The sequence below is a fragment of the Triturus cristatus genome, chromosome 7 (genome assembly GCF_964204655.1).
Source record: "Triturus cristatus chromosome 7, aTriCri1.1, whole genome shotgun sequence".
NCBI classification, from domain to species: domain Eukaryota; kingdom Metazoa; phylum Chordata; class Amphibia; order Caudata; family Salamandridae; genus Triturus; species Triturus cristatus.
Genome location: NC_140590.1, coordinates 1,588,801,036 through 1,588,824,971, shown reverse-complemented (window position 1 = coordinate 1,588,824,971; position 23,936 = coordinate 1,588,801,036). Strand labels below are relative to the sequence as shown.

The 23,936-nt window shown below is 44.6% G+C and overlaps 1 protein-coding gene across 1 annotated transcript in view; it reads right to left on the bottom strand.

Moving 5' to 3' along the window:
* SLC9A8 (solute carrier family 9 member A8) overlaps positions 1 to 13,246 on the bottom strand; it is a 489,369-nt gene extending 476,123 nt beyond the window's left edge. The window contains exon 1 of the mRNA XM_085619441.1: positions 13,124 to 13,246. Coding sequence (XP_085475567.1) covers positions 13,124 to 13,137 — 14 coding nt within the window. The 5' untranslated portion in view covers positions 13,138 to 13,246. The remainder of the gene's footprint in view (positions 1 to 13,123) is intronic.
* Between the last annotated feature and the right edge of the window lie 10,690 nt (positions 13,247 to 23,936).

Here is a 23,936-nt window from a genome sequence, read left to right as displayed (position 1 = left end):
ACTCCATATGAAAAACGGCTTATTACCCGCATCTCCGATAAAAGCTTATCTCTGACCTATATAAGCAGCTGCTACTGAGTACCACTCACATTCACAACGCAGGTCGACTAAGCTGGGAACTGGGACGGTCCCTCAGCCACAAAGAATGGGAGGGTATCTACCACAGAGCACGGCACTCAGCATACCACATAGGGCTCACTGAGACACTGACTAAAGTAGCCACCTACTGGTATTACACGCCAGAACGCTTACACCACTTTGGCGCACGACAAAGTGCCTTGTGTTGGAGGGGTTGCGGGGAGGTGGGCACACTCACACACCTTCTATGGAGCTGTGATCGCATCAAGTCTTACTGGTCTCACATTCTAGATGAGGTGGACAACCACTTTGATACACAAATTCCGCGATTCCCTGCGTATGTCCTATTGGGCTTACCCAACCCTATCACATATCCTCTAAAATCTAGAAGGGGTTGGTTGATAGCGATCACACTGTGGGCAGCCACGCAGAATATTGTCGCGCACTGGCGTTCCACTCATCCACCAACACACTCCGGATGGCTGCAGAGGCTTTGGCGGGTACTGGGCATGGAAAAGCTCTCCCTCACCCTTGCGGGCAGAGTGTCTGAATTTCCGGACCTGTGGCGCCCCTTCTTGACACTACTCACGGACGAATTCAGAGAATTGACATGCCCTCGCTATCTCAAACTTCTACGTCTTGCTGACACACAAGTCCCGCAAGCAAGACCCTCACGCACCCTCAGGCGGGAGCGCTGACCCCGGGGACATACTTCTTCTTTCCCCACTTTTTTTCTTTTCACCTGTTTGTGGACGAGGGGAGGGATGGGGGGGGGAGGTAGGGTGGGGGCTTTGGGATTGTTTCATGTCCTTTATCCCCACCCTTTGTTTCTCTTTGTAGACCCACTCCAAGCATCTTACTTTTGTAATGTTTCTATTTGCGACATTTGATGTCCTTATTTCAATGCCTACAGGGAGCTGGGGGTCGCTTTGTTGTTTCTCCAAAACCAATGAAAGATTTAAACCATAAAAACCCATGTTTAACACCATCTCGTATGGAGGCAAATATTCTGGGGGAATATTTTCCCTGTCAACTGAAACCTTAGTTTTTTTTGGGAATGTAGCACCCATTTTCAATTGATCGGGCAATACACAAACCACATAAAACACACAACTAACCAATCACTGCATGACTATGGCAAAGGTCAACCAAAGACAGCGCTGCCTACAACAGCAACTGACCAATGACAGCGCAACCGATTGTGACTTTTTACCAATTCCAGCATTAAATCTAGCACCATGTGGCCAGTTTGCATGGGCCCAGTACCATTCCAAAAACACAGATAAAAAACCTGGGTATATATGGTTAGATCAAGAGCTTACCTTCAGGGCCCAAGCTAGGAAGACGGCTGCCGCATGTTACAATATGCTTAGAATGACCTGCAAAGTACTCACCCTCCTACCATGCCAAGCTAAAAAATTGCTGATCCAGGCCTTGATTCTTTCCAGGATAGACTATGGAAATGCCCTTTATTTAGGTGCCCCAAGCTAAGTGGTCGCAAAACTACAGATTGTTCAAAATTCAGCAGCAAGACTGCTCACGAACACGAACAATCGCTGCTCAGCAAAGCCCGACCTACGCTCCCTCCACTGGCTCCCAGTGCAGGAGAGAATCCATTTTAAGGCTCTCTGTGTTGCACACAAGTCTTTAGAAGGGAATGGGCCACCCATCAGAGCTTTGATCAAACCCTACAAGGCTACTAGAAGACTTCGCTCTGATGAGCTCCACTTGGCAGAAGTACCCAGAATCAAAAGGGCCAGAGCTGGCAGCCGCCTTTTTTCATATAATGCTGCCAAGCTCTGGAACTCCCTCCCGCTCTCCCTCCATAGGGAACCTAACCATCTTGTGTTTCGAAAAAAGCTAAACACCTGGCTCTTCCCTTAAGGGGTACCCCCCCTAGTTTTCCGCTGCAGCGCTGGGAGGCCTCCGAGTAGCCATGCGCTATACAAAAGCCTATTTCATTTCATGTGCACTCCGTGGCAGTCAACCAATTGCAGGAGAGTACCATGATTTACCACAATACACCATCTCCTATGCAAGGAAATCTTCTGGTGGAATATTTTCTTAGTCAACTGAAACATTAGGCTTTTTCAAAATAGCACCCAATTTCATCTGATCGGGCAATACACAAACCACATAAAACACACAACTAACCAATCACTGCATGGCTCTGGCAAAGGTCAACCAACGACAGCGCAGCCTACAACAGCAACTGATTTTAACGTTTTACCAATTCTCAGTGACAGTCAACCAACTGCAGGAGAGTAACGTAATTTACCACAATACAGTGCTTTGCAGACCGCGAACAGAAATATACAAACAACCAAATCAATTGTCTACTTTATCTAAATAAGGAAGGAAGGAAAGGGTCGTCAGTCTCACTTCAGTACCCCTACGTCACTGTCAATCACACTAAGGCAGATTCTTGACCATCAGTAACCCACCCATGACCGGGATTGCATAAATGCTTCTTAGAACTCTATGTATCCACTCTCACAGTCAATCTTCTATCTAAAGACGAAATGCTGTTATATGTGAAGATGTCACATTTATTAAAAATATTTTCTTTTACAAAATGTTCTCATTGTGGTTCTTGTTGTTAAACAAATCACTTCAACAATATATATAAGAAATCACAAATAAACTCCATCAAACAATGAAGTTAAAAATACACATCATCAAATAGATAAAATACCAATATCATGGAATTCACTAATCCATCCAGCTTTAAAATCAGAAATCGCAAATTGTCAATCTATTATCCTTAAAAACCAAATATTGTCACGAATGAGTAACACAAAAGGGACCATTTATTGTTTTTACTATATTCTGACCCTGTCCCTTGTGGTGGTTAAGGTTGCCTCTCCCGTTTTGTGAAGTAACCCACCATTGACCAGCACATTTACTCCTATGCACCAATGAATACACAAACAATAATCCTGGTAGGCATGCATTCAACTAAACATTAGTTACTTGGAAACTCCCCATCACAATTTATATATGGCGCCTCACAACACACACTAACACTTTGCAGACAAATTCAACAATATACTTCCAGATCATGGATTTGACAAATCCATTTACATAAACCAATAAATTCAACATTCACTCCAAGCATGGAAGAGATTTTGATTGCAGTCAAAAGTCTCCCTAAAGGAAAGGCAACAGGATTGGACTGTATTCCATCAGAATTCTATAGTATATTTATAGAAGAAATTAAACATATACTTAGGGACTTAATTATACATATCTTCTCTGGGGAGAACCTCCAGGCTCTTGGTCTAAAGCCAAAATTGTCATCTTTGCCAAAAAGGGGAAACCACTAGAACAGCTAGGATCATACCGTCCAATAACCCTTATAAATGCAGATTCAAAAATATATTCCAAAATCTTGGCAAATCGAATAGCACCTATAATACATAAAGTCATCGCTAAAAGTCAGCATGGTTTTGTTCCTGGAAGGTCAACGATTAATCATATCCAGAGGGTCATTACACTTTTTGACGGAACAGAAACTACCGGAGACCCTATGGCCCTGATACTTCTGGATGCAGAGAAGGCCTTTGATAGAGTCTCCTGGCAGTTTCTCTGGAAAGCTATGGCGACGGTGGGATTTCAAACTAAAATCATACAGGCATTACAAAAAATGTATAATAATCCTAGAGCTGTTGTATCTGTTAATGGAAGTTTAACCAAGGAAATCGTAATTTCCAGGGGAACTCGGCAGGGATGTCCTTGCTCGCCATTGCTTTTTGCAATATACATTGATTCCTTCATTCGCTATTTGGAGAAAAATAATCGTATAACCCCTATTATATCACAGGGATATGCAACAAAAACATTAGCATATGCTGACGATATTGCTATAGTTACTGCTGACCCCGGAGTAGCAATGCTGATCATAGAGGCCGAAGCCAAGAAATTTGGGTTGGTCTCTGGCTATGCATTAAATTGAGGAAAGACACAAATTGTTCTAAATCAAAAAATCTCTTTGGACGATCCTAGGGTGGTGAAGGGAGCGACATACCTGGGTGTTACAATTTCCTCCAATTTAGAGGAAGTTGTGGACTTAAATTTTAAGCCATTACTAAATACGATACAAAAAGATCTACGACGGTTAGATAATCTCCACCTGTCTATTATTGGAAGAGCTAATGCAATTAAAATGGTGTACTTTCCTAAGATATTGTATCTATTAAGGGCAGTTTGCCTAGAAATCTCTAATCAGTGGTTTACAGTAATGGAACGTACCTTTTCTAGATTTGTATGGTCTTATGCTCAACCCCGATGGGCATATAAATATCTTACCCTTGCAAAGGATAGAGGAGGGCTCGCTCTCCCCAACTTAAGGAGATACTATTGGTCATGTGTATTATTGTACAGTAAGGAATTATTACAAAGTCCAAATAACATAGAGGAACATACCGCTTCAATTTTTCAACTATTGGTGGGGAATTCCTGCTATGGTTATTTTTGGAAATACATACATGACAGTTACCATAAAAAAGTCAAATTTAAGACTCTCTACAGTTGTTTTAAGGCATGGAAGGCTGTCAAAAAAGTACTAGGAATCGGACGATTCTCATACTACACCCCAGTATTAAATAACCCAATACTTCCAGCAACTATCTTTAAAGATAACTGCATTAATAAATGGTCTAATTTGGGAATAACACAACTAGGTGATTTTTATACTAACCAGGGTATTAAATCTTTCGAAGTTTTGAAGGGAGAATTTGGCTTAGACTGGCAGGACTTTTTTAAATATCTTCAGATCAGGGCCTTCCTAACTCATAAACTTGGATTAAAAACTTTATGGGAAGAATCTACTGTAGTAGAGACAGTTATACATTCTAGGAAACACACGATTGGTGGAGTTTATGAGTTATTGTTGGACAAGCTCCCTGACGATCTAGATAAAATGGCAATAAGGTGGCAAAGTAAACTTGATATATCTAAAGAAGGATTTTTTGGCTCTTACCAATTAGCACAAACACTTCTTATTTCGACTCAACTTCTGGCACAATTTTATAAAACCTGTTTTTTTCTCTACTATACACCTAACAAGATTGCAAAATGGGGAACTGGTACTGGGACTTGCTGTCCAAGATGTAATCTATTTAAAGCAAACTCTATCCATATCTTCGCCTCTTGCCCAGTGCTAATGCCTCTGGTACAAGATATAGAGAGGTTTTTAACCGCTGTTCTTCATAGAAAAGTTGTCTTGTCACCAGAGGTAATGGTACTTGGGGTGGAAAACTCAGATAAACTTGAAAACGGCTATGATTTTATTTTTGTTGCCATGGCCGTCTGGCGCTTATGTCTAGCCTCGGCCTGGCTAGACCCGTTACCACCCACTTTTCAACAGTGGCTAGCTAGGCTACTAGCGGTGCATAACATCGAGATAGCTATATATAAGCGGAAAGGGAAAAGGAGACGTGAAAGGGGCATGAATATCTGGTCTCCTCTCACATCTTGGCGAGAGCAACAAATCTGATTTATTATCAATGCCACAATGTATTTATGTTATTGTTTGGTTTGGGGGTTTCTTCCATGTGAAGCCTTGAATATGTCTTGCAAAATTTCCTTTAATGCTTATTTAAGTTTGACATACATAAAGTACATGATATTAATGTACAGAATGCTTACCTGTCCGGGGGGGGGAATAAATATGTTAAAACCAATAAAAAATATTTAAAAAAAAAAAAAATTCAACATTCAATATTTTTGATGCAGTTAATGAATTTCAATCTTATAACACACAAATAAACATAAAATTTAAAATCAGCACTAACTCACAAATATGACAAAATTATCAAACTACAAATTGCACGCTGCATGAGCAGGAAGCCACAATCGGTCACAATTCAGAAATCATCCCGCCCTAATAATACTCAAACTCCTAGGTTCAGCAGCAGCTCAGGAACACTGAAACACTGTAAATAATCTGATTTGCACAGACTGTGGTAAAAAAGGGTGCAAACAGATCGCAGGATGAGAAAACAAATCTCTCTAGATAAATCTGCCCACACTCTACACCAAAAGTTGGACGCTCAGTCAGGTAATCTGCTAAAATTAAGCACCTAAGCAGGATCAGGGACAATGTTGTCCTTAAAATAGATGAGGAAATGTGATCCTAAAGATAATATTCAAAACAGCATTTCAAATAGCAATCAATAAGCTTTGGGACTAAAAAAAGCCTGTGATCAGTAAGCTAAAAAGGCTTATAGAAAATATTACAAATACAATACAGAAGGCATAAATATAATTAGTCAAAATGTTTAATAAATCTGTCACAGGGAATTAGAAAAAGACTCAGAAATCGTTTACCACTAAGGCTAGCTCAGCCTTAGCATAATATGGAAAATAGTTTAAGACCAGAGTATGTGGCAAATCAATAAGAAACCGAGCAGCATCAGAAGAGGCTGAAGACAAGAGAACTAAAGAACTTCAAAATCAATTTTTTATGGACAAATTCATACTGGAAACGAATGAAAATAGCACATTCAGCATAAGATAAGCAAATGTATCACATGTTGACAGATTAAAATACAGAATACATACATCATGGTAGCAGTATCCCCCTAAAAGAAAATGAATTAGGTTTGAAGACCTAATGTCATCAAACGCGACAGTACAACTCTAGCTACGTAAACAATGACAGCCTTATAATGAATAAATCCACATTAAACAGGGCAGGTAGAGACTTTGGAGAGGAACAAATCTACAAAAGAACTTCCACGAGGCTCTCCAAGATCAGGGTATTATCACATACTAACAATGCACATTTTGCTGCATGCGGTCTCAGTGAGAAATAAAGACATGGCCTCTGAGAAATGGATTTGAGGCCTAATTAAGCCTGCCCCAATAAAACATAGTTCTGCACATTGCAGTGTTGTCATTTCAAATGTTAAATTTTCATTTTACTTGGGAAATATGACTTTAACCAGAAATAACCTCAACAGCGTTAAAGTTATGAGCAAAGCAAAATATGCATTTCCTAAATACTGTTGTATTACCTTCGGCTACAGCCCTTATAATACATACATTTATACGTTGTAAGAGTAGTGAATGGGGTTACGAGGGATCTAAATTTTATATGGTTGAGTATGGGGTAAGTGCATTCAGAACATGGGACCATTCTTGTAACTAGGTGGAGAGAGGGAGCAACCAGCCTGATGGCTGAGTCAGGTCTATTCTGGAGTTGTACATGGTTATTTGAAAGCTAGGGATGGATTAAATAAAGCCAAAACATGACAGAGGGCCAGCAATTTCTAAAGTGACAGTATTCATGTGGACAGTCCCATTCTGGTACTTCTGCAGACAATTAATGGATTTCTTTGAAATTACCTTTGTTGATCAGCAGAAAAGAAATGTGGTACGGTAGAAAATAAATTGTTAGGTTTTCCAGCATCAAATAAGTAACAGGATTACAACCGTTGTGTACGTTTTTAAGACTATTATTTTTGTCTACTTTGTGATTTTTAAATAAAGTACTTGTTAGGACCACACTTAAAAAATAGTACTATATTTGTGAATTGAATTAATGTTAACTAAAAATCTAATTTGTATCCTTATAAGATTCAAGTTATCACCTCTGTGTTTATAATCTAAGTTACTGAGATGTGTGACTAAAACATAAATTAATGTTCGTGTTTATAGGGAGCATCTGAATTAATATTTGCAGGTGAAGAGAACATGATCAATATATTCCGTGATGGTATTCTTCGTATATGGCTGAGGTGCACGGCTGACACTAAGGTAGTATTGAATTATCATACTCCACAACTCGCCCCTACTAGAAAGGCAGTATACTCACTGGACTATTGTTCACCCTTCAAAGAAACCAGGTGACTGCCACAGACTTATCTAACATATGAAGTACCACGTACATAATTAGCAGGGCCACTGGAAATATGCACACACAAGGAGATGATTAACGGAGTGCTGAAACTTTATAAAAAACACTCACCCCATCACAGATCTGGGTTGAATCCATCATCATTCTTTAGCTCACTTTGCCTCTCCAATTCAGACACAGCTATATTACAAATTAGTCTTGACCCTGTGCCTCATGGGAACAGTCCAGACTGAACTGCTAAGCCATGTCTTCCCTGGACCAGAAAAAGGCATTCTGGGACTGGTTTCGGGGTAACACCCCTCATCAGCCAGGCTAGCTTGAACCCAGTGGCAAAGTGAGTAAGGGACCCACGTCTGGGCATACCCTGCCAACTTAGGGCAAACAAAGAAAACACAAGGAGATGATGGACGGAGTGCTAAAACTTTTCAGACACTACCCCTCCCCCCCACCCCCCCACAGTCACAGATCTGGGTAGAATCCATTATCATTCTTTAGCTCACTTCGCCACCCCAGTTCAGACACAGCTTTATGTAAATCAGTCTTGACCCTGTGCCTCATGGGAGTAGTCCTGACCGAACTGCCAAGCCATGTCTTCCCTGGACCGGAAACACACATCCTGGGAACGGTTTTGGGGTCATTTTTGACTGTATCTTAGCCTTTGACCCTAAAGAGTTCTATGCTGCCTTTTAGCAAGGTGTGAGCTACACATGCATACAACACACCACACACAAGCACTTTGGCATGCCAGTTAACAGGACTTAGCAGTGGCACTGCCCAAACATAGCCTCTGGCTTTAGCAGCAATAAGAGGATAAAATCCTACTTAAGTTGTTTCTTTTAACCGTTTCTGTAGTAGTCTCCAACTCTAAATTCTTACTAATTTGAATCCTTTTAGTTTCAGCTCAAGAGAAACCATCTTGGAAGGATGTGTTAAAACACTCTATGCATCGACTCTTGTCTAGCTTATGTCACACCTCCCTGGAAGCTAGTCTCATAGTCACCTTTAGCCTAATATCATTAATACTAGAACTTTTTGATAAAAAAAAAAAAAAAATCCCCAAAAAATCTTTAATCGGCACCTAAATGGCAGTAACCTTTGGTTTGCTCTACTGTAGTCTGTTTCTGAAAACTCACAGCAAATTTACTTACTAAGATATACTCAGAATATAACTCCTGGGTGTAACAATCAATGTAGTTTGCATTTCACCTCCTTCTACTTAATGATCAAGAACTGAAAGATGGAGAAGTCTTAGGTAGACAGTAATTTCAAAAACTCTTGAGAAAATTACTTTTAAATGAAAGGACCGCTTGATCTTAGTCATCATGCACTCAGTATTTTAATGTTCCAGTGCTCCAATTTTTATAGACACCTCAAATAAATTACCCTGAAATGTACCTTTTTGGTTAACAGACTAGCATCAACATTAGCTATAATCACCCAATTAATGATCCTATTCTTTCTAAATCACCTTTTTTTAAAGTCTTCATTAGATTAAAGCAAAAGGCCTTACAATAAAACTGCATAACTGTTACCGGATGTCTAAATATTAATCTCAATCGACATGACCACTATCTATTGATAGCCTTAAATAATAATTAAGGTAACCTGGCCCAGGAAACGTTATATTGCATTTATTGCTAATATCTAGGCTTTGGTAAACACTCTGTGCACTAATAACTTGCTCTTTATAGATTACCGTAATACACAATTTTTCACATTAACAGTATCACATTAGCCCTCTCTCCAACATCTCCTTCCTTTCCAGAACATGGTATTATGATGCACTGCGACAAGAACAAAATTCTCATTCCAGATGACTTTAGAATAACCATTGCCACCGAAATATAAAAGCCATCATAAAACCAATCTTCTTTGACTATCACCGTTTTTCAATAACTGACAAGCCAACTCATGCCTCATTCAATTATCCACGAGTTCATTTCCATTTTTAGAACTTCCCTATTATCATAAATGCCAACATCTACCTCCACTAAACAGAAGCAATCTAAAGACCCACTGTTCACACAGCTATTTGAAAATGTACCTTGAAACAACATCAGCCATCTTTAGATGGATCTTTATCCCTCAATGGTCAGACGCCTGAGACAGGCTGAGTAAATACTTTATTGTTTGATTAATTAAATCATTACAATCCATATAAAAGAGACGAAGCTTGAAACATTATTCAAATGTTTTTCACTGGACTGCTCCCATCATTCTCAATAAAAGTAAGACAGTAAAATTATTAATATAAAAGTTCTCTTCTAGAACAGGATGACCTTCGCTTAAGTACAACCAGAAGGCGGCATAGTATCAATAAATACAATTTATAAAAGTAGAGGTCTCTTCTAAAAACAACAGGTAGGCCACCAAACTGGAGACAGGCTGATTACTTCCTTTATCCACCTGGCCACAAGAAGGATTCTATTTTCTCCTCCATCCGGTCCTTAGAACTCTTACTTTTCAAGGCTTTGTCATCTTTTTTAGTATTGTGTGAGAGGCACACTGGCTCTGCCCTCGTTGCACACATTTGAGGGGCTCTCCACCTCAATCACAAAACTCATGCAGTAGCTACCCTATTAAGTATTCATTTACCCATTTTGTGCTCCAAAGCCACCAAAAGGTGGAGAGAAGTGTATTATAAAAAAATCTTTATTATTTTATATTGAGTACTAGAAATACTGCTGGCAGGTAGTTTCAACAGATGGGCGAACAACCCCTTCTACAAGAAATAGGCCTCTTCCTTTCAGAATTAGGGGCCTGATGTATGACCCGCCAATTAGCGAGTCGCAAATTGCGTCGCATTGGCGACTCACAATTTGCGTCGCAATTGCGACTCACAATTTGCGACTCGCTAATTGGGATGCACAACAGTGTCTGAGACATTGTTTGCGATTCCCAATGGGGTTGCAAATTGCATGCCTCGTGCATATTAATGAGGCTATCGCAATTTGCAACCCCATTGGGAATGGCTGGCACTCCCAGGGATGGTGGCCTGCTGGGGTCAGCAGACCTCCATGTCTGGGCCTGCTTTTAAATAAAGCAGTGGTTTTTTTTTTTAGATGCAGCACGTTTTCCTTAAAGGAAAACGGGATGCATTTAAAAAATAAAAAAAATAAAAGATTTTGTTCATTTTTCAAGGGCAGGTAATGGTCCCTGGGACCACTGCCTGCTCTGAAAAAATGTTTGCGCACCCATTCACAAAGGGGAAGGGGTCCCCCCATTTGTGAATAGTTTTTCACCCTCTTGAAGAGGGTGGTTAACTGCGAGTGTTTTGCGACTGCAACTGCGGTCGCAAAACATTCTTACATAGGTGATGACCTAGCTATTAGGAAGGGATGCCCTTGGAACGCACCTTTTTAATAGAGAAGTCGCTAACCCTATTTTGTGAGTCGCTATTTAATTAGCGACTCGCAACATAGGGTTAGTACATGGGCCACCGTTTTTTTGCGTGCGCAAACGGATCAAAAACCCATTTGCGCACGCAAAACACCGTCGTCATTCTGGCCCTTGATTTCTTCTATAAGCCTGGCCAATCTCTACATATACCCTACACTCTTTAAGGGTCATATTGTCTATGTGATACTATTACAACATGGTCACCTTTTCTCTAATGACTACTTGTGACATAGACAGACAGATTGCTAATTTCACTACACCTACTTTGTAAGATATCTTTGCATAACTAGAAGCTGGGTACCCTCCTTAAACCATATCATCAAGGACACTGTTTCCATTACTGGGTTTTCATCTGACAATCCAATGTATTCTGGATGTCGCAGTCTTGTGGTGCTTCCACTGCACTTAGACTAGCACAACTAGTAGCAATGATTTGTAGGTGAAAAGACCTGAGCTGGAAAAGATATACATGAAAACATGCAATAAGGTGGTAACCCTAACAAGGAGATCCAAGCTTCTTCAAATTGGCATGTGTCCCTTAGATCACAGAGACTATAGGGTTGACATTGCATCCCAGCCTTCTAAATTGGAACTTTTTTTTTACTTGGTTAAATTGACATAAGTATGAAAAAGTTGTGTATTCCAAGATGAAAACGTGTGTATTTTCAGAACTCGCAAGCTGATGTTTGTAGAAAAATAGGTGAATTTCCAAAATAAATTTAAAGGTGCTTTTTGAGTGACAAATCAGGAGCGTAGACCTATTAGTAATATGATTACGTTTGTGCCAGGAACACTGCACCTGTGGCTGACATGTATTACCTACCTATAGGCATTCCAAATTGACAAAGTCTTTTTTCGCATTACTGCTGGCAACACACATGATGCACTGAGGTGATCACTGCTAGTAATCTTGGACAGGGTGGTAACTAATATAATCTTGAGTGATGAGTTCACTATCACAACACTAATAATATCAGTATACCTCTCGATGATTTTCATTTAACATAAGGAGCTCTTATTACACAAAAGGCTGAAGACCCCTGCTCTAAATAAGTATGGCACTCCCAAATCTTGCTCAGGGACAGAAGTTGGGAACTATCTCGGAATGCTGAACACAAGTGAAAGGAAAAGGTTCTCATTTTAAGTTTAAACTACAGCTTTGCGGCTATATTTATCATCCAGATAAAATACATGCGCTTGTCTATTAAATGCTGCTATAAGTATTTTAATGGCAACGCTTATAAGTTTAGAAATCATATGAATACGTGCCTGATTTAGTATTGTCAGAAATGTTAAATCCAAAACAGTCGTAGAATGAAACGTGCAGTTTGTTGTGAAACGACACTGCCTGAAGAGCAGAAACACGAATGCAGGTACTTGATAGCACCATAGCGATACATTCGAAACACAACTACCAACATTCTTGCAGCCTCTTAGAACTCTTGTTTTGAACATACTTACAAAATGTATAAAATAAAAGAAAATCACCCTTCAAAGATTTCTCACTCCTATCTTTTTTAAAGACTACAAAAGGACGAGAGGCGAGGATCGGACATGAACTGGGATTATAAAGGGACATGATGATGTTGGCTATTTTACAAGTGTTCGTTAAGGTATCATGTTTTTATTTCATCAGGACAGAGGTGTCAGGACAGCGCTGCAGCCCCTCTCATCCCTAGCCTTTACAGTTCACCCATGCTCTGCAGCATGCCTCGCTGGGACATCCCTCCTCCCTGCCGCTGTCACTTTTTAGACAGAAGCAGCGCCCATGAAATGTACACTCACTCTGCTTCCGACATTTTTTCTCTCTCGCTTCAAGGCGCCGCCGTCATACCACAGCTGCGTACCACAGAGCGGAGAGGAGGATAAACAGTCTCACTGCTACAGGTGTAATACAACAGTTCGTTGGCTGATTAATAAACAGCGAAAATGGACAACAACTAGGGTCTATAGAGCAGACTTCCTTACGTTGACTTGCAGGAAGAAGCCATATTGGAACGGCAACATTTTCGTAGTGGAAGAGGAAAATAATTGAACATATACCATCAAATTAGTGTTTTTTTATTTTTAACCAAATTATGAATAGAACATTTTTATTGCTAAATACGTTTTTCAATTTTTAATGTAAACTAATTATTTATAGCGCATAGCGATATTTTACTTTGCCAAACCTCGTTAAGATTGTACTACGTTGCAACAATCCAGGTTTCTACTGCTTAGGTGAATACACAAGAAAGTCAATAAATATGACTACATGTTTGACAAATGAATAGTGTACTCGGTATCAGGAGCGACACACGAAACGTGGAAGTAATTACGTGATCGTAGTGTTTTTTAGAGGAAACTCACTTCTAACAGAGCACGCTGATGCGAAAGAAGGGGCAGATTTACAAGCCCTTTGCGCCACTTTTGCCATGTTAAAAACAAGCATTTACAATGCAATAGGGCTCGCAACTGCGAGTTTTGGAGCTATTGGCATTGTAAATGGTAATGCTTTTAAAAAAATTAAAAGGCATTGTTATTTACAATACCAAAAGCAACACCTATTGCATTGTATAGTGTCCGTGTGAAGACGGCGCCGCGCTCATTAAAGTAAAAAAAAAACAGAAAGAAAAAAACAAGCATTTACAATGCAATGGTCTCGGGATTGTTAAAGTTTGAGCTATTGGCATTGCTCATTACATTATTTTTGTTTATGTTTTTGTTAACTGCATTGTTATTTACAATGTCAATAGCTTAATCACTCTCAAATGCGAGTCCTATTGCATTTGCACCCACACATAGAGCCACACACACAGAGCCACTCACATAGAGCAACCCACACACAAATAGAGCCACCCACAGCCACCTACACACACACACGTAGTAGCCCACTGACCTATTTACATTATGTGCACTTTGTGATCTGCATGGTACATGTTCTTTGCTGCAGGCACATTAACCCTATGTGCTACCTTTCCAGGAGTCAAAACTTCCACTAGACAAAACTTCGATCTCTCTCTAGGAAGAACATTAAACACCAGAGTCATCATGACATTTTTATTGTTGCCGAAAATTGCTGGAGGCCAGGAAGGAGGCAGCAAGCGCTTTTAAAACATTAATTTACTTGCAAACATAATGTCTCCACCCAAAGTCAGCGCCCGGTCACACCGGTTGCACTGCCCTAGAGCTGGCCCTGCTCAAGGGTCCTGTGACCTCAGTGACAGAGTCACTGTTGTTCTTGGTTGTGCTGCTTCATAGGCCTGCTAGCAAGACTGGAGGTGAACTTCAGTATGGATTGTGGTGGACAAACCCTGAAGGTTAACCCAGACGTGCCAGTGCTAGGGTCCACCTGCTGGTGCTAAGACACCAGCACTTCTAAGGTCTTGCGCAGCCTTCTAAGGTCTAGCATGGGATTGTGCTCCCTCAGGAGAGTCGTCTGGTGGACTGGTTATTAAGGCTGAACCTGCTTCCCCATTTCCAAATTCAGCAGCTCTGGCCATAGTGCCACATCGTCTCCCCCACTGAACACCATACTGTCCCACTGAGAAAAACTCACACTGCCTTCAACTACAACCCAATTGCTGCCGGCTATAAACACCTGGATGAGGCTCAATTTAAATGACGCAATAGACAAGAGCAATATGCGGCCTACAGAAAAAAGTAACATCATCCTGGAAAATGCAAACACTCATAGGGGAATGCAAAATTTAGCAAACCATGTGAAATGCAAGCAGGAACAACATTGTTACCTTAACGCTTTAACACTCACTATTCAGAAATCAGTGAGTGCTTTTGCCTGAAAGGGGCATTGAATGCTCCCATTTCAATGTCCATTGCTGATATCCCTACAAAACGTTAGCAGTATGGTAAAAAGACCACATCCCTGGACGCAGAGCTGCAGTACACATTTTGTTTTCCAATCCACACTTTGCAGTACCTCCAGGATTGGTGCACTAGTTGCAAGCCCAGGACAAACAAAGCCAAGAAAACAAAAGCCCAGGTAGGTGAAGCCCATCTGTGCGAGTCACTTACTTGGGAGGCCCAGCTAGGTGAAGTACATCTCTGGGAGTCACTTTATAAGGAGGCCCAGCAGGGTGAAGTCCCTCTGTGAGAGTCACTTACTTGGGAGGGCCAGGCAGGTGTAGTTCATGGCCCATCTCTGAGAGTCACTTGATAAGAAAGGCCAGCTGGGTGAAGTCCCTCTCTGGAGTCACTGAAAGGGCAGGGTCGTGGATAAGCAGCCGGCCTGTTGCCTTTGCTAGCCCCCTGGGATCAGTCTATTTCCGGGGTCAGTCCAAACAAATCCCAGCCTTCTTGAGCCGGTGCCTCCCCCAGGTGATCAAGGCAGAGGCCCTCAGCCCAGGTAAAGAAGTTCACTAGGCTGGGGGTGAGCCGAGAGGTATCCGGGGTTTCAGGCTACCTCTGCGGGACCCTCCGTGGGGAGCCCACAGAGGACACAAGTGCACCCTGGACACACTGGCACCCATCAGGCTCCTTCCTGACAGAAGCCCCGCACTCACCTGCCTGCTGGTGCGGTATCCACTGCTGCCCCAGCCGGTTCCTGACAATGAGCAGCCTCCGCCCCTCGGAGACCCGGGACTCTACTGTGGATTGGACTGGAGCAGGAGGTGAACTTGGACTGGCGCGAGCCACGCGGCATGACCCTACGTCATGACAGTATCTCCGCCCGTGCTGGGCGTCCAGAAGGACGTATTCGGAAGAACCTGGAGCCACAATCGCTGGCGCTCTGCGAATGCGTAAAACCTACCTATGTTTACCGATGGAACAATGCCCTTTACCAGGAACCGCGGATCACGTTAGCAGGCTTCGTATGGTGCCACCCAGCCTTACGCCACCCAATACAACATTTCCAGCAAAAATGATTTTCTTTTTTGGATCCATTTCACAGGGGAGCAAATAAAAGAAAGTAGAGGAAAGAGAGTGAGAACCCCATCTTGAAGTCAAGGTTTTCAGTAAGAGAAGAACTGCTAGACAGAAAGAGAGGGAGGGGGGCAGCTGAAGCATTGTCGCACAGGGCACCACAGGCACAAGCCGGTCCTGTGTGCGTCGAAGGCGCTGTACAAAACACTGCTGGAGAGGGGTGAGCAGGAGGGGAAAGAGTGGGGGGGCAGCTGAAGCGGAAGAGCAGAAGCGGACACTGTATTTTTCTTCTCTAAGTAAGAAGGAAAAGACAGAGTCCGGTTACTTATCTGCCGCGCGTCCTCGAGCGCCAGGAAACGCCGAGATCAGCCTTGGATCAAGGAAGAGGCGACCCCACGTCCCGCTCCATTCCGACCACGCACAAAATGACCGTGCCTTCCAACTGTAAAAAAAAAAAAAAAAAAAACACGCCCACCACGCGTAAACAGGGCAGGGAGTAAAAAATGAGAAAGAAGCGAAAAAACACGCCCCCGAATCCGAAAAAGACGGGGCTTGTTTGGAGAGACAAAGCTCTTCTCCAGTGGCTGACCAGCATTTAAGAGGCCAGCCAATGGAGAAGGGGGGGAAGAGGGGCGGATTCAAGCCCCACTTCTGAAAAACATTAAATCTCACGATAAGAGGCCAGCCAATGGAGAAGAGGGGAGAAGAGGGGCGGGTTCAAGCATTAAACATTTAGGGCCTCATGTAGGTAAATAAATTTTACCGGTTCTTAAATACCGAGCCGTACCGAATCGGTAAATTAGAATCGGTAAGTTATATGTAGGTAAAAATTCGGTAACAGTTACCGATTCGGTAACAGTCGGTAAATACGAATCGGAATTCACCGAATCGGTAAATACCGAGGTGGTATTTACCGAATCGGTAAATACCGAATCGGTATGTACGGATTCGGTAAATCAAATCACATGACTTGACGAAACAGCCAATCCAGTGCAACGACAGCCCACCCAACCAGGAAGTGCCCACACCCAGGCAGGTGTACATCATTAGCCGAAGTGGCCACACCCAGGCAGGTGTACATAATCAGCCGACCCTGGAGAGGCTTGGAGTGCAGAGGAGAGGCAGGGAGCCGTTGCATGTGCGAGCGGGTAAACGAACAGCATGTCCAGCCAGAGAACACAGAAAGACGGAGGGGAAAGGAGGAGGAAGCTGAAATTTAGCCCCAAGGAACTCCAGGTGCTGGTGGAGGAGGTGGTGAAGCAGCACCAGAAGCTGTTTGGAAGGCAATCCCTGCAAGTGCCTGAGGCTGAAAAGCGCAACATATGGCTGGCCATCCAGGCGCAGGTCAATGCTGTGGGAGTGACCCACAGGGACATTGAGGTCCTCAAAAAGCGCTGGTATGACCTCAGGATTGTATCCAAGAGGAAGATGGGCGACATCCAGAAGGAGGCCAGCCAGACCGGAGGTGGAACCAACAGGGCACCTGCCCTCACCGAACTGGAGGAGCTGGTGGCGGCCACAATCGAGCAAGAGAGCGTCGTGGGTCTTGGGGACGCCGACAGCTCTGCCAGAGCCGCAACACACCAAGGTAAGACGAAAGCACAGCAATGTTGCCCCCCCTACCCCTATCCCACATCCCCCATTGTGAAACGAGAATCACACTGCAGTCCACACGTGTCAGTGCAGACAGGCAATGCATTCCGGGAGATGTAGTCAGGGCAACACTAACCATGACGTAAATGTTACAGGGCAACAAGGCATGTCACGCACTCGAGGCACAAGGAGACAGGGGACATATTGGAATGTGAAATGATTTATTGTGACGCTTGCAATGCAGCCCTTCGGGGACACTGAGCCAATGTTGTATTTCTGTCCACAGATGTGACATCATGCAGGACAGGGCATGCTGCAGGAGAGACGGCACACCGGCCACATGAATCACCTCTAGCCAGCACAAGTGCAGACCAGGGAGCAGGCCCACTGGCAGCCGCACCACCAACACAGCCAGCCTCGCCGCACACAGAGCCAGCATCACCTCACCGAGAGCCAGCATCACCACCACCAGAGCCAGCATAGCCACTCATGTTCGATTCACCGGCCACATCTCCGCTTGCAGGTGTGAGAATGAGGAGGCGTCCAGCAGCCAGGCTACGAGCCTTAGACACCTCGTCAGACGACAGCATGGGCCCAGAAGACCGCACCGGGCCCCAGGAAGGGAGCCATGCCACTGTGCCCCACACCTCACAGGCAGCACAGACGGGAGTAAGAGGGCGCCGCAGGTCGCGTGTCCAGAGTCCACCAGCACCCACTGACGGCCATGGTGTCTTCTTGGGGCTCGAGGGCCAAATGTTGAAGCAACAGCGCCTGCAATCAAAGGCAGTCATGTCAGTCCAGAGGCACATGCGGGTGATGAAGACAACATTAGTCAACATGGACACTAACATTAGCGGCATGGCTGCGGGCATTCGGGACATGTCCCAGTCAATCCAGCAGTTGTGCAGCAAATTAGATGCTGACATCGAAGCACGGCGCCGGGAACGCCAGAGACGGGACACCACCAGCAGGGCACTCAACCGTCTGGCAACTGCGACTTCTCTGCTGTGCCGGCGCTCTGTGACGATGCAGGAGGGCCTAACACAGTGCTGCAGCGACCTGTCTCGGGGGATGGTGCAGGTGACAAGTGCACTAGGGGTGCTATTGACTAGTCAGGCGTCGACAACTGCTGCAGGGGATGCTGCGGAGAGCATCGACACCAGCAGCAGCATCACACCCCCCGTCCCAGAAGCACGCAGGAGCAGCAGGCGGCTTGGGGTTGGCTCTAGTGAGGATGCACAGGCCGTGCAATCCACCACTGCAGCGCGTATGCGCAAACATTGATGTGGCCCTGCTTAGCCACTTCCCATTGGGTGACGTAACCCTGGACATACTCCTTGTATAGATGGTATATTGCCAGATTGGCCTGTTCATGTGTTCATGGCGTGGTGCCACATTAAAACTACGTCAGGACTTCTCACAACTCGCTGTGTCCCCTTACTTACTCAGAAATAGTTGCATGTGATCACTGCCCGTCTCTCTCTCCCATCGATTGCAGTTGGCACTCTAGCTGCGTTGCCCTCTGGCTGGCCTGACTCATCCTCGTTGTCCTCAAAATATGTCAGTTCCACATCTGTACCTTTTTTCGTGGCAAGGTTGTGCAGCATTGCACAAGTGGCAATAATCTTGCAGCAGGTGATGGGTTTGTACTGGCGTGCGCCTCCGCTCTTGTGGAGGCAGCGGAACCTGCTCTTCAGTAGTCCAAACGTGCGCTCCACCACATTGCGTGTTGTTTTGTGTGCCACGTTGTATCGTCTCTCACTCTGGGTTGCTGGGTGTAGGTAGGGAGTGAGGATGAATGACCGGCATGCATATGCACTGTCGCCTGGATGAGTAAAAGGGAACCATCAGTAACAAGCCTCTATACACTATGATTTGCAGGTTTCAAGGGGCGTCACTGTTACTTACCTAGCAGGTATCCCTCTCCGAATTCTCCGGCACTCAGTCGTGTGTAGATCCCACTATTCTGGAAGATGTAAGAGTCGTGGGTGCTCCCCGGAAACTTTGCAACTATATCTGTGATGATGTTCCCTGCATCACAGATCACCTGCACATTGATGGAGTGGGTGGACTTCCTGTTCCTGTAGATGTGCTCTGTATCAGCTGGAGGACAGATTGGGATGTGTGTACCATCAATACAGCCGATGACATGGGGGAACTGTGCCATGTGATAAAAGTCAGTTTTTGTTTTCTGCAGTGCAGCCTGTGTGTTCGGGAAGCTTATGTAGTGGTGCATTCTCTGCATCATGGCATCCAGGAACTTCCTGAAGAAACGTGACAGGCAACTCTGGGATACCCCACCCACCGCAGCTATCACCACCTGATAACTGCCGGATGCCAACAGATGTAGGCTGCAGAGCACCTGCACATGTGGGGGTATGGCGTGCGCCCTTCTTATTGGATGGTCCAGGAGTGGGTGTAGGTCCCTGATTAAGTCCATGATGGTTTCGGGGTCTAGCCTGTACCTCTCATGTATCTCTGCATCAGTCAGCTGGAATAGTGTGATGCGCTGTCTGTAGATTTGTTCCTCCCGTCGCCACACCCTCAGTCCTGCTGCCTGTAGACGTAGGCGCCTTGCAATGACGTACATAGCGGCCATGTTGTCCACGCTGTTGCATTTTGGGTTTGATTATATGCATTGTTGATGGTTACCACCTGCTTTCGATCCGTGTTAATTACCGACTCTTATTTACCGATTTTACTGGATTTCTTAATTACCGAGTGCTCCTACATGTCATTTTAGATTTTACCACTTCATATTTACCACTTCATGTTTACCGATTCGTTAATTATGTCTTCGGTAAATATGAATCGGTATTTTAGAATTCGGTAAATATGATTCGGTATTTACCGCCTCATATTTACCGAAAAGTCGTTTTTGGACTCCTACATCTCACTTGTCTGAATACCGGTCGGTAACGGCATATTTACCGAAAATCGGCCGTTACCGACCGGTATTTGGCTACCTACATGAGGCCCTAAATCTCGCGAGCGAGACTGCTCAAGCGCAGCCTTCGCTAGCCGAAACCTAAAAAGAGTGTGGTGTCCCTGAAGCGAGCGCCGCGCAGACTCAAGTTGACAGATTAAAACATAACTGCGAACAAAGTGAAATTAGCATAGTTGACGTCGGAGTTCAGTTTTGATATTATACTAAGGAAAAGTCCTTGGTACAAGATAAGTGTTCCTTTTGGCGATGGAAAAAAAGCTGACTATGAGAAATAAAATTGGCACTTGTCCACCAAAGGCGAATGTAATGTGTCTTTATTTTACACTTTTTGACACTCACTCATCTGTTAATTTAATTGAGATGAACTTTTTAAACCATTTAATGAATATGGGACAGCAAAATGTTATTGAAAACATGTTTTAAACTTGAATTTCAAAATACATTATATATGCTTACATCCAAACATTAGTATGTGTGTGCCGTGGGTGAATAGCCTGGGTCTAGTGTGTTTCCCCTGTGTTCAGGCTGTGGACAGGGCCGGACTGGGAACCAAAACTTGCCCTGGCAAAGTGCTCGGCCGCCTCCCCCCCTCCCCCACCCCCCGCGGGGGGTTGGGGGTGCCGCTGAGCTCTTTGCCAGGGCCGGTTTTAGGCCGATTTTGGTACAGGGCCGATTTTGCAGCTATGCTGCCAAAACGGCCCTCTAACAAAAATGATCCCCAGGGGCCCAAAACCGGCCCCCACCTGTGCAGCACACCAGGGGATTGCCCGGTGCCCGCTACGGCCAGTCCGGCCTTGGCTGTGGAGCTTGTCTGCAGTGAAGGAAGAGGCGACGCAAGGATGAATTAATGACCGCCACTGGAGCCTGGTGGTGTTACAGTCCGTGCAGGCGTGGGCTGCCCCTACCTCCACAGGAGAGGCCCCCCTCCCTTTCTTAAGTGCATTATGGAGCCCTGGATGCTGCAGACGATGCTCTGCCCCTCCTCGCCACCCAGAAGGGTTATAATTGCTGCTCTGTTGGCGGCCTCCTTGCGCCTTAAATGCTATTAAGGCCTGCGGGCCCCGGCGCTCTCCTGCGACCACAGACAATGCCCTATTCATGCTGACCTGGGCCTGGCGCGGCTTTCATATGCCAATAGGGGGCTTGGTTTGAATGGGCTGGGGCAGCACTCCAGATGACCTCGGCCTCTGCTAAATTTGTATATATATATTTTTTTAAATAGGCGCAAAGTATGTTGTTTTCTGTGGTACCACTAGCACGCTGCCTACTGGCTTGTAGAGTATTATGCCAGGTGAGGCCATCCTATCAGTGGCTGTATTTCTGGACACAGGTGGTCTGTACTTTGCAGATGGCCACCTTTACCGTGAGCATATACGCAAACAAGGTGTGCTCTGAGAGAGGGATAGGAGAGAGGGTGTGCCACTAGAGAAACTGGAGACGGCGTAAGGGCAGTGGCTAAGGGTCTAGGGGAGAGAGAAGAGTGTTGTAAGAGTGTTGTAAGAGAAATATGAGGGAATGAACTGCAGAGATGCCTAAAGGTGACGGAAGAGCAGGGAAGAAAGGGTGGTGGGTTTTGAGCGAGGGATTGTGAGATTGTGGGTGAAGAAAGCGATGAGGAAGATGTTAGGGAAAAGAGAGAGTGCGAATGGAGGAAAAGGGAACTGCGAATGAGGGTAGGTAGGTGGGTGGGGAATGAGAGGGGGGTTTGGGAGTGGCTGAGAGGCGGGGTGGGAGGGGGAGGCAGAAAGTGAACTAAGGGAGAGCGGGACGGAGAGAAGGGAGCGTCGGTCTGCTGTGTGTGTAGAGGTGAGCCTCTTTATGACAGAGTTTGGAGTTGGACGGCAGCAGAAGGGGAGGGGGCAGCAGAAATAAAGAGTGGGCTGTATTATAGGTAGGGGCAGAAGGGGGAGACTAGAGCTGCAGTTAGGGAGGGGCAGAAGAAACCGAGAGAACGCGAAGGGGGCAGGTCATAGGGGCAGAGCTAGGCTCCTCACGCTCCACAGACCTCCTATGTCATTTACACGTCCCGTAGAGTTGGAAAAGAGCCTCGCCTCCTCCCCCGCAGGAGCCTCCTTGGCAGCTGGTTTGTGGAGCCTTTGTTCCCTCTGGTTGGTAGTTGTCTGTGCCCGCTCAGGGTGCGGCAGCAGAAGAAAGCCAGCGGTGGGCAAACCAGGGAGGGGGGAGTAGCAGCTGTTGTAGTAAAGGCGCGCATAGACATGATAAAGCGGGACTAACAGAACGAACGGGTCAAGACTTCAGCAAGAGGAGGATCCTGCAATAACAAGATACCTCCTCTAAGAGTGCCAGGGCACGGAAAAGTAGCAAAAACCCGATTACGGCATAAGAGGAGAGCAGTGACGTATTCAGGACCAAATTGGCAAAAGAAACTAGCCAGCGTTAACGAAAGTCTCCAATTACAGACGCAGGCTACAGCATGAAAAACAGATGGCACACTGCACTTCAATTAAAAGAAGTGCAAGCAGAGCGGCCTAAAACTGTAGTTAGGCACCACTGAATCGGGACTACACGGAAGTTAGCAAATGACCAACAGCCAACAGAAAAGGAGATAACAACAACAATATGACAAGTAAGCCAATAGCAAGCAGAAAAACAGATTACATGAAGTTTAAGCCAAGATACAGATTACTTTATGTCTCGCTGAGACAGCACATGCAGCGCATGCGCTGCCAAGGCGAGACCTAATGACTCAAAAGTGGCGCTAGGGGCTTGTAAATCTGCCCCTTTTTGGCCGTGATCTGTGCCCTAAGGGACGCACTTTGTCAAATTCAAAATTATAACTTTTCAGCCCTTCTTAAAAATACTAGGGGAATTTATAACTTTCCCCAAAATATTCCATGACTGGAGTAAGAATAGTAAATAAACCTCCTCGAATAGTTGGGGAAAAGTTTCTCTTTTCCCAAAAATTCTAGGTCTGGAGTTAGAATAGGAAATGTAAACATTCCAGTTTCCACGCCCACTGCTGCCCTGAGGGCACACTGCAAAATACTTTCTTTAAGTCAAAACATCTAAAATGTCTTGCGTGTTCTCTTTACTACCAGATAGTTAGTGGAATTTATTTACACAAATTAATTCAGGTGAGTGCTAAGTTAAGGCGCATAGCTGCCAAGTTTTACCCAATGTTATGAATGACCAGGGGCTGGGAGGTGGACATACGCCCAGAGGCAAAAAGATGCC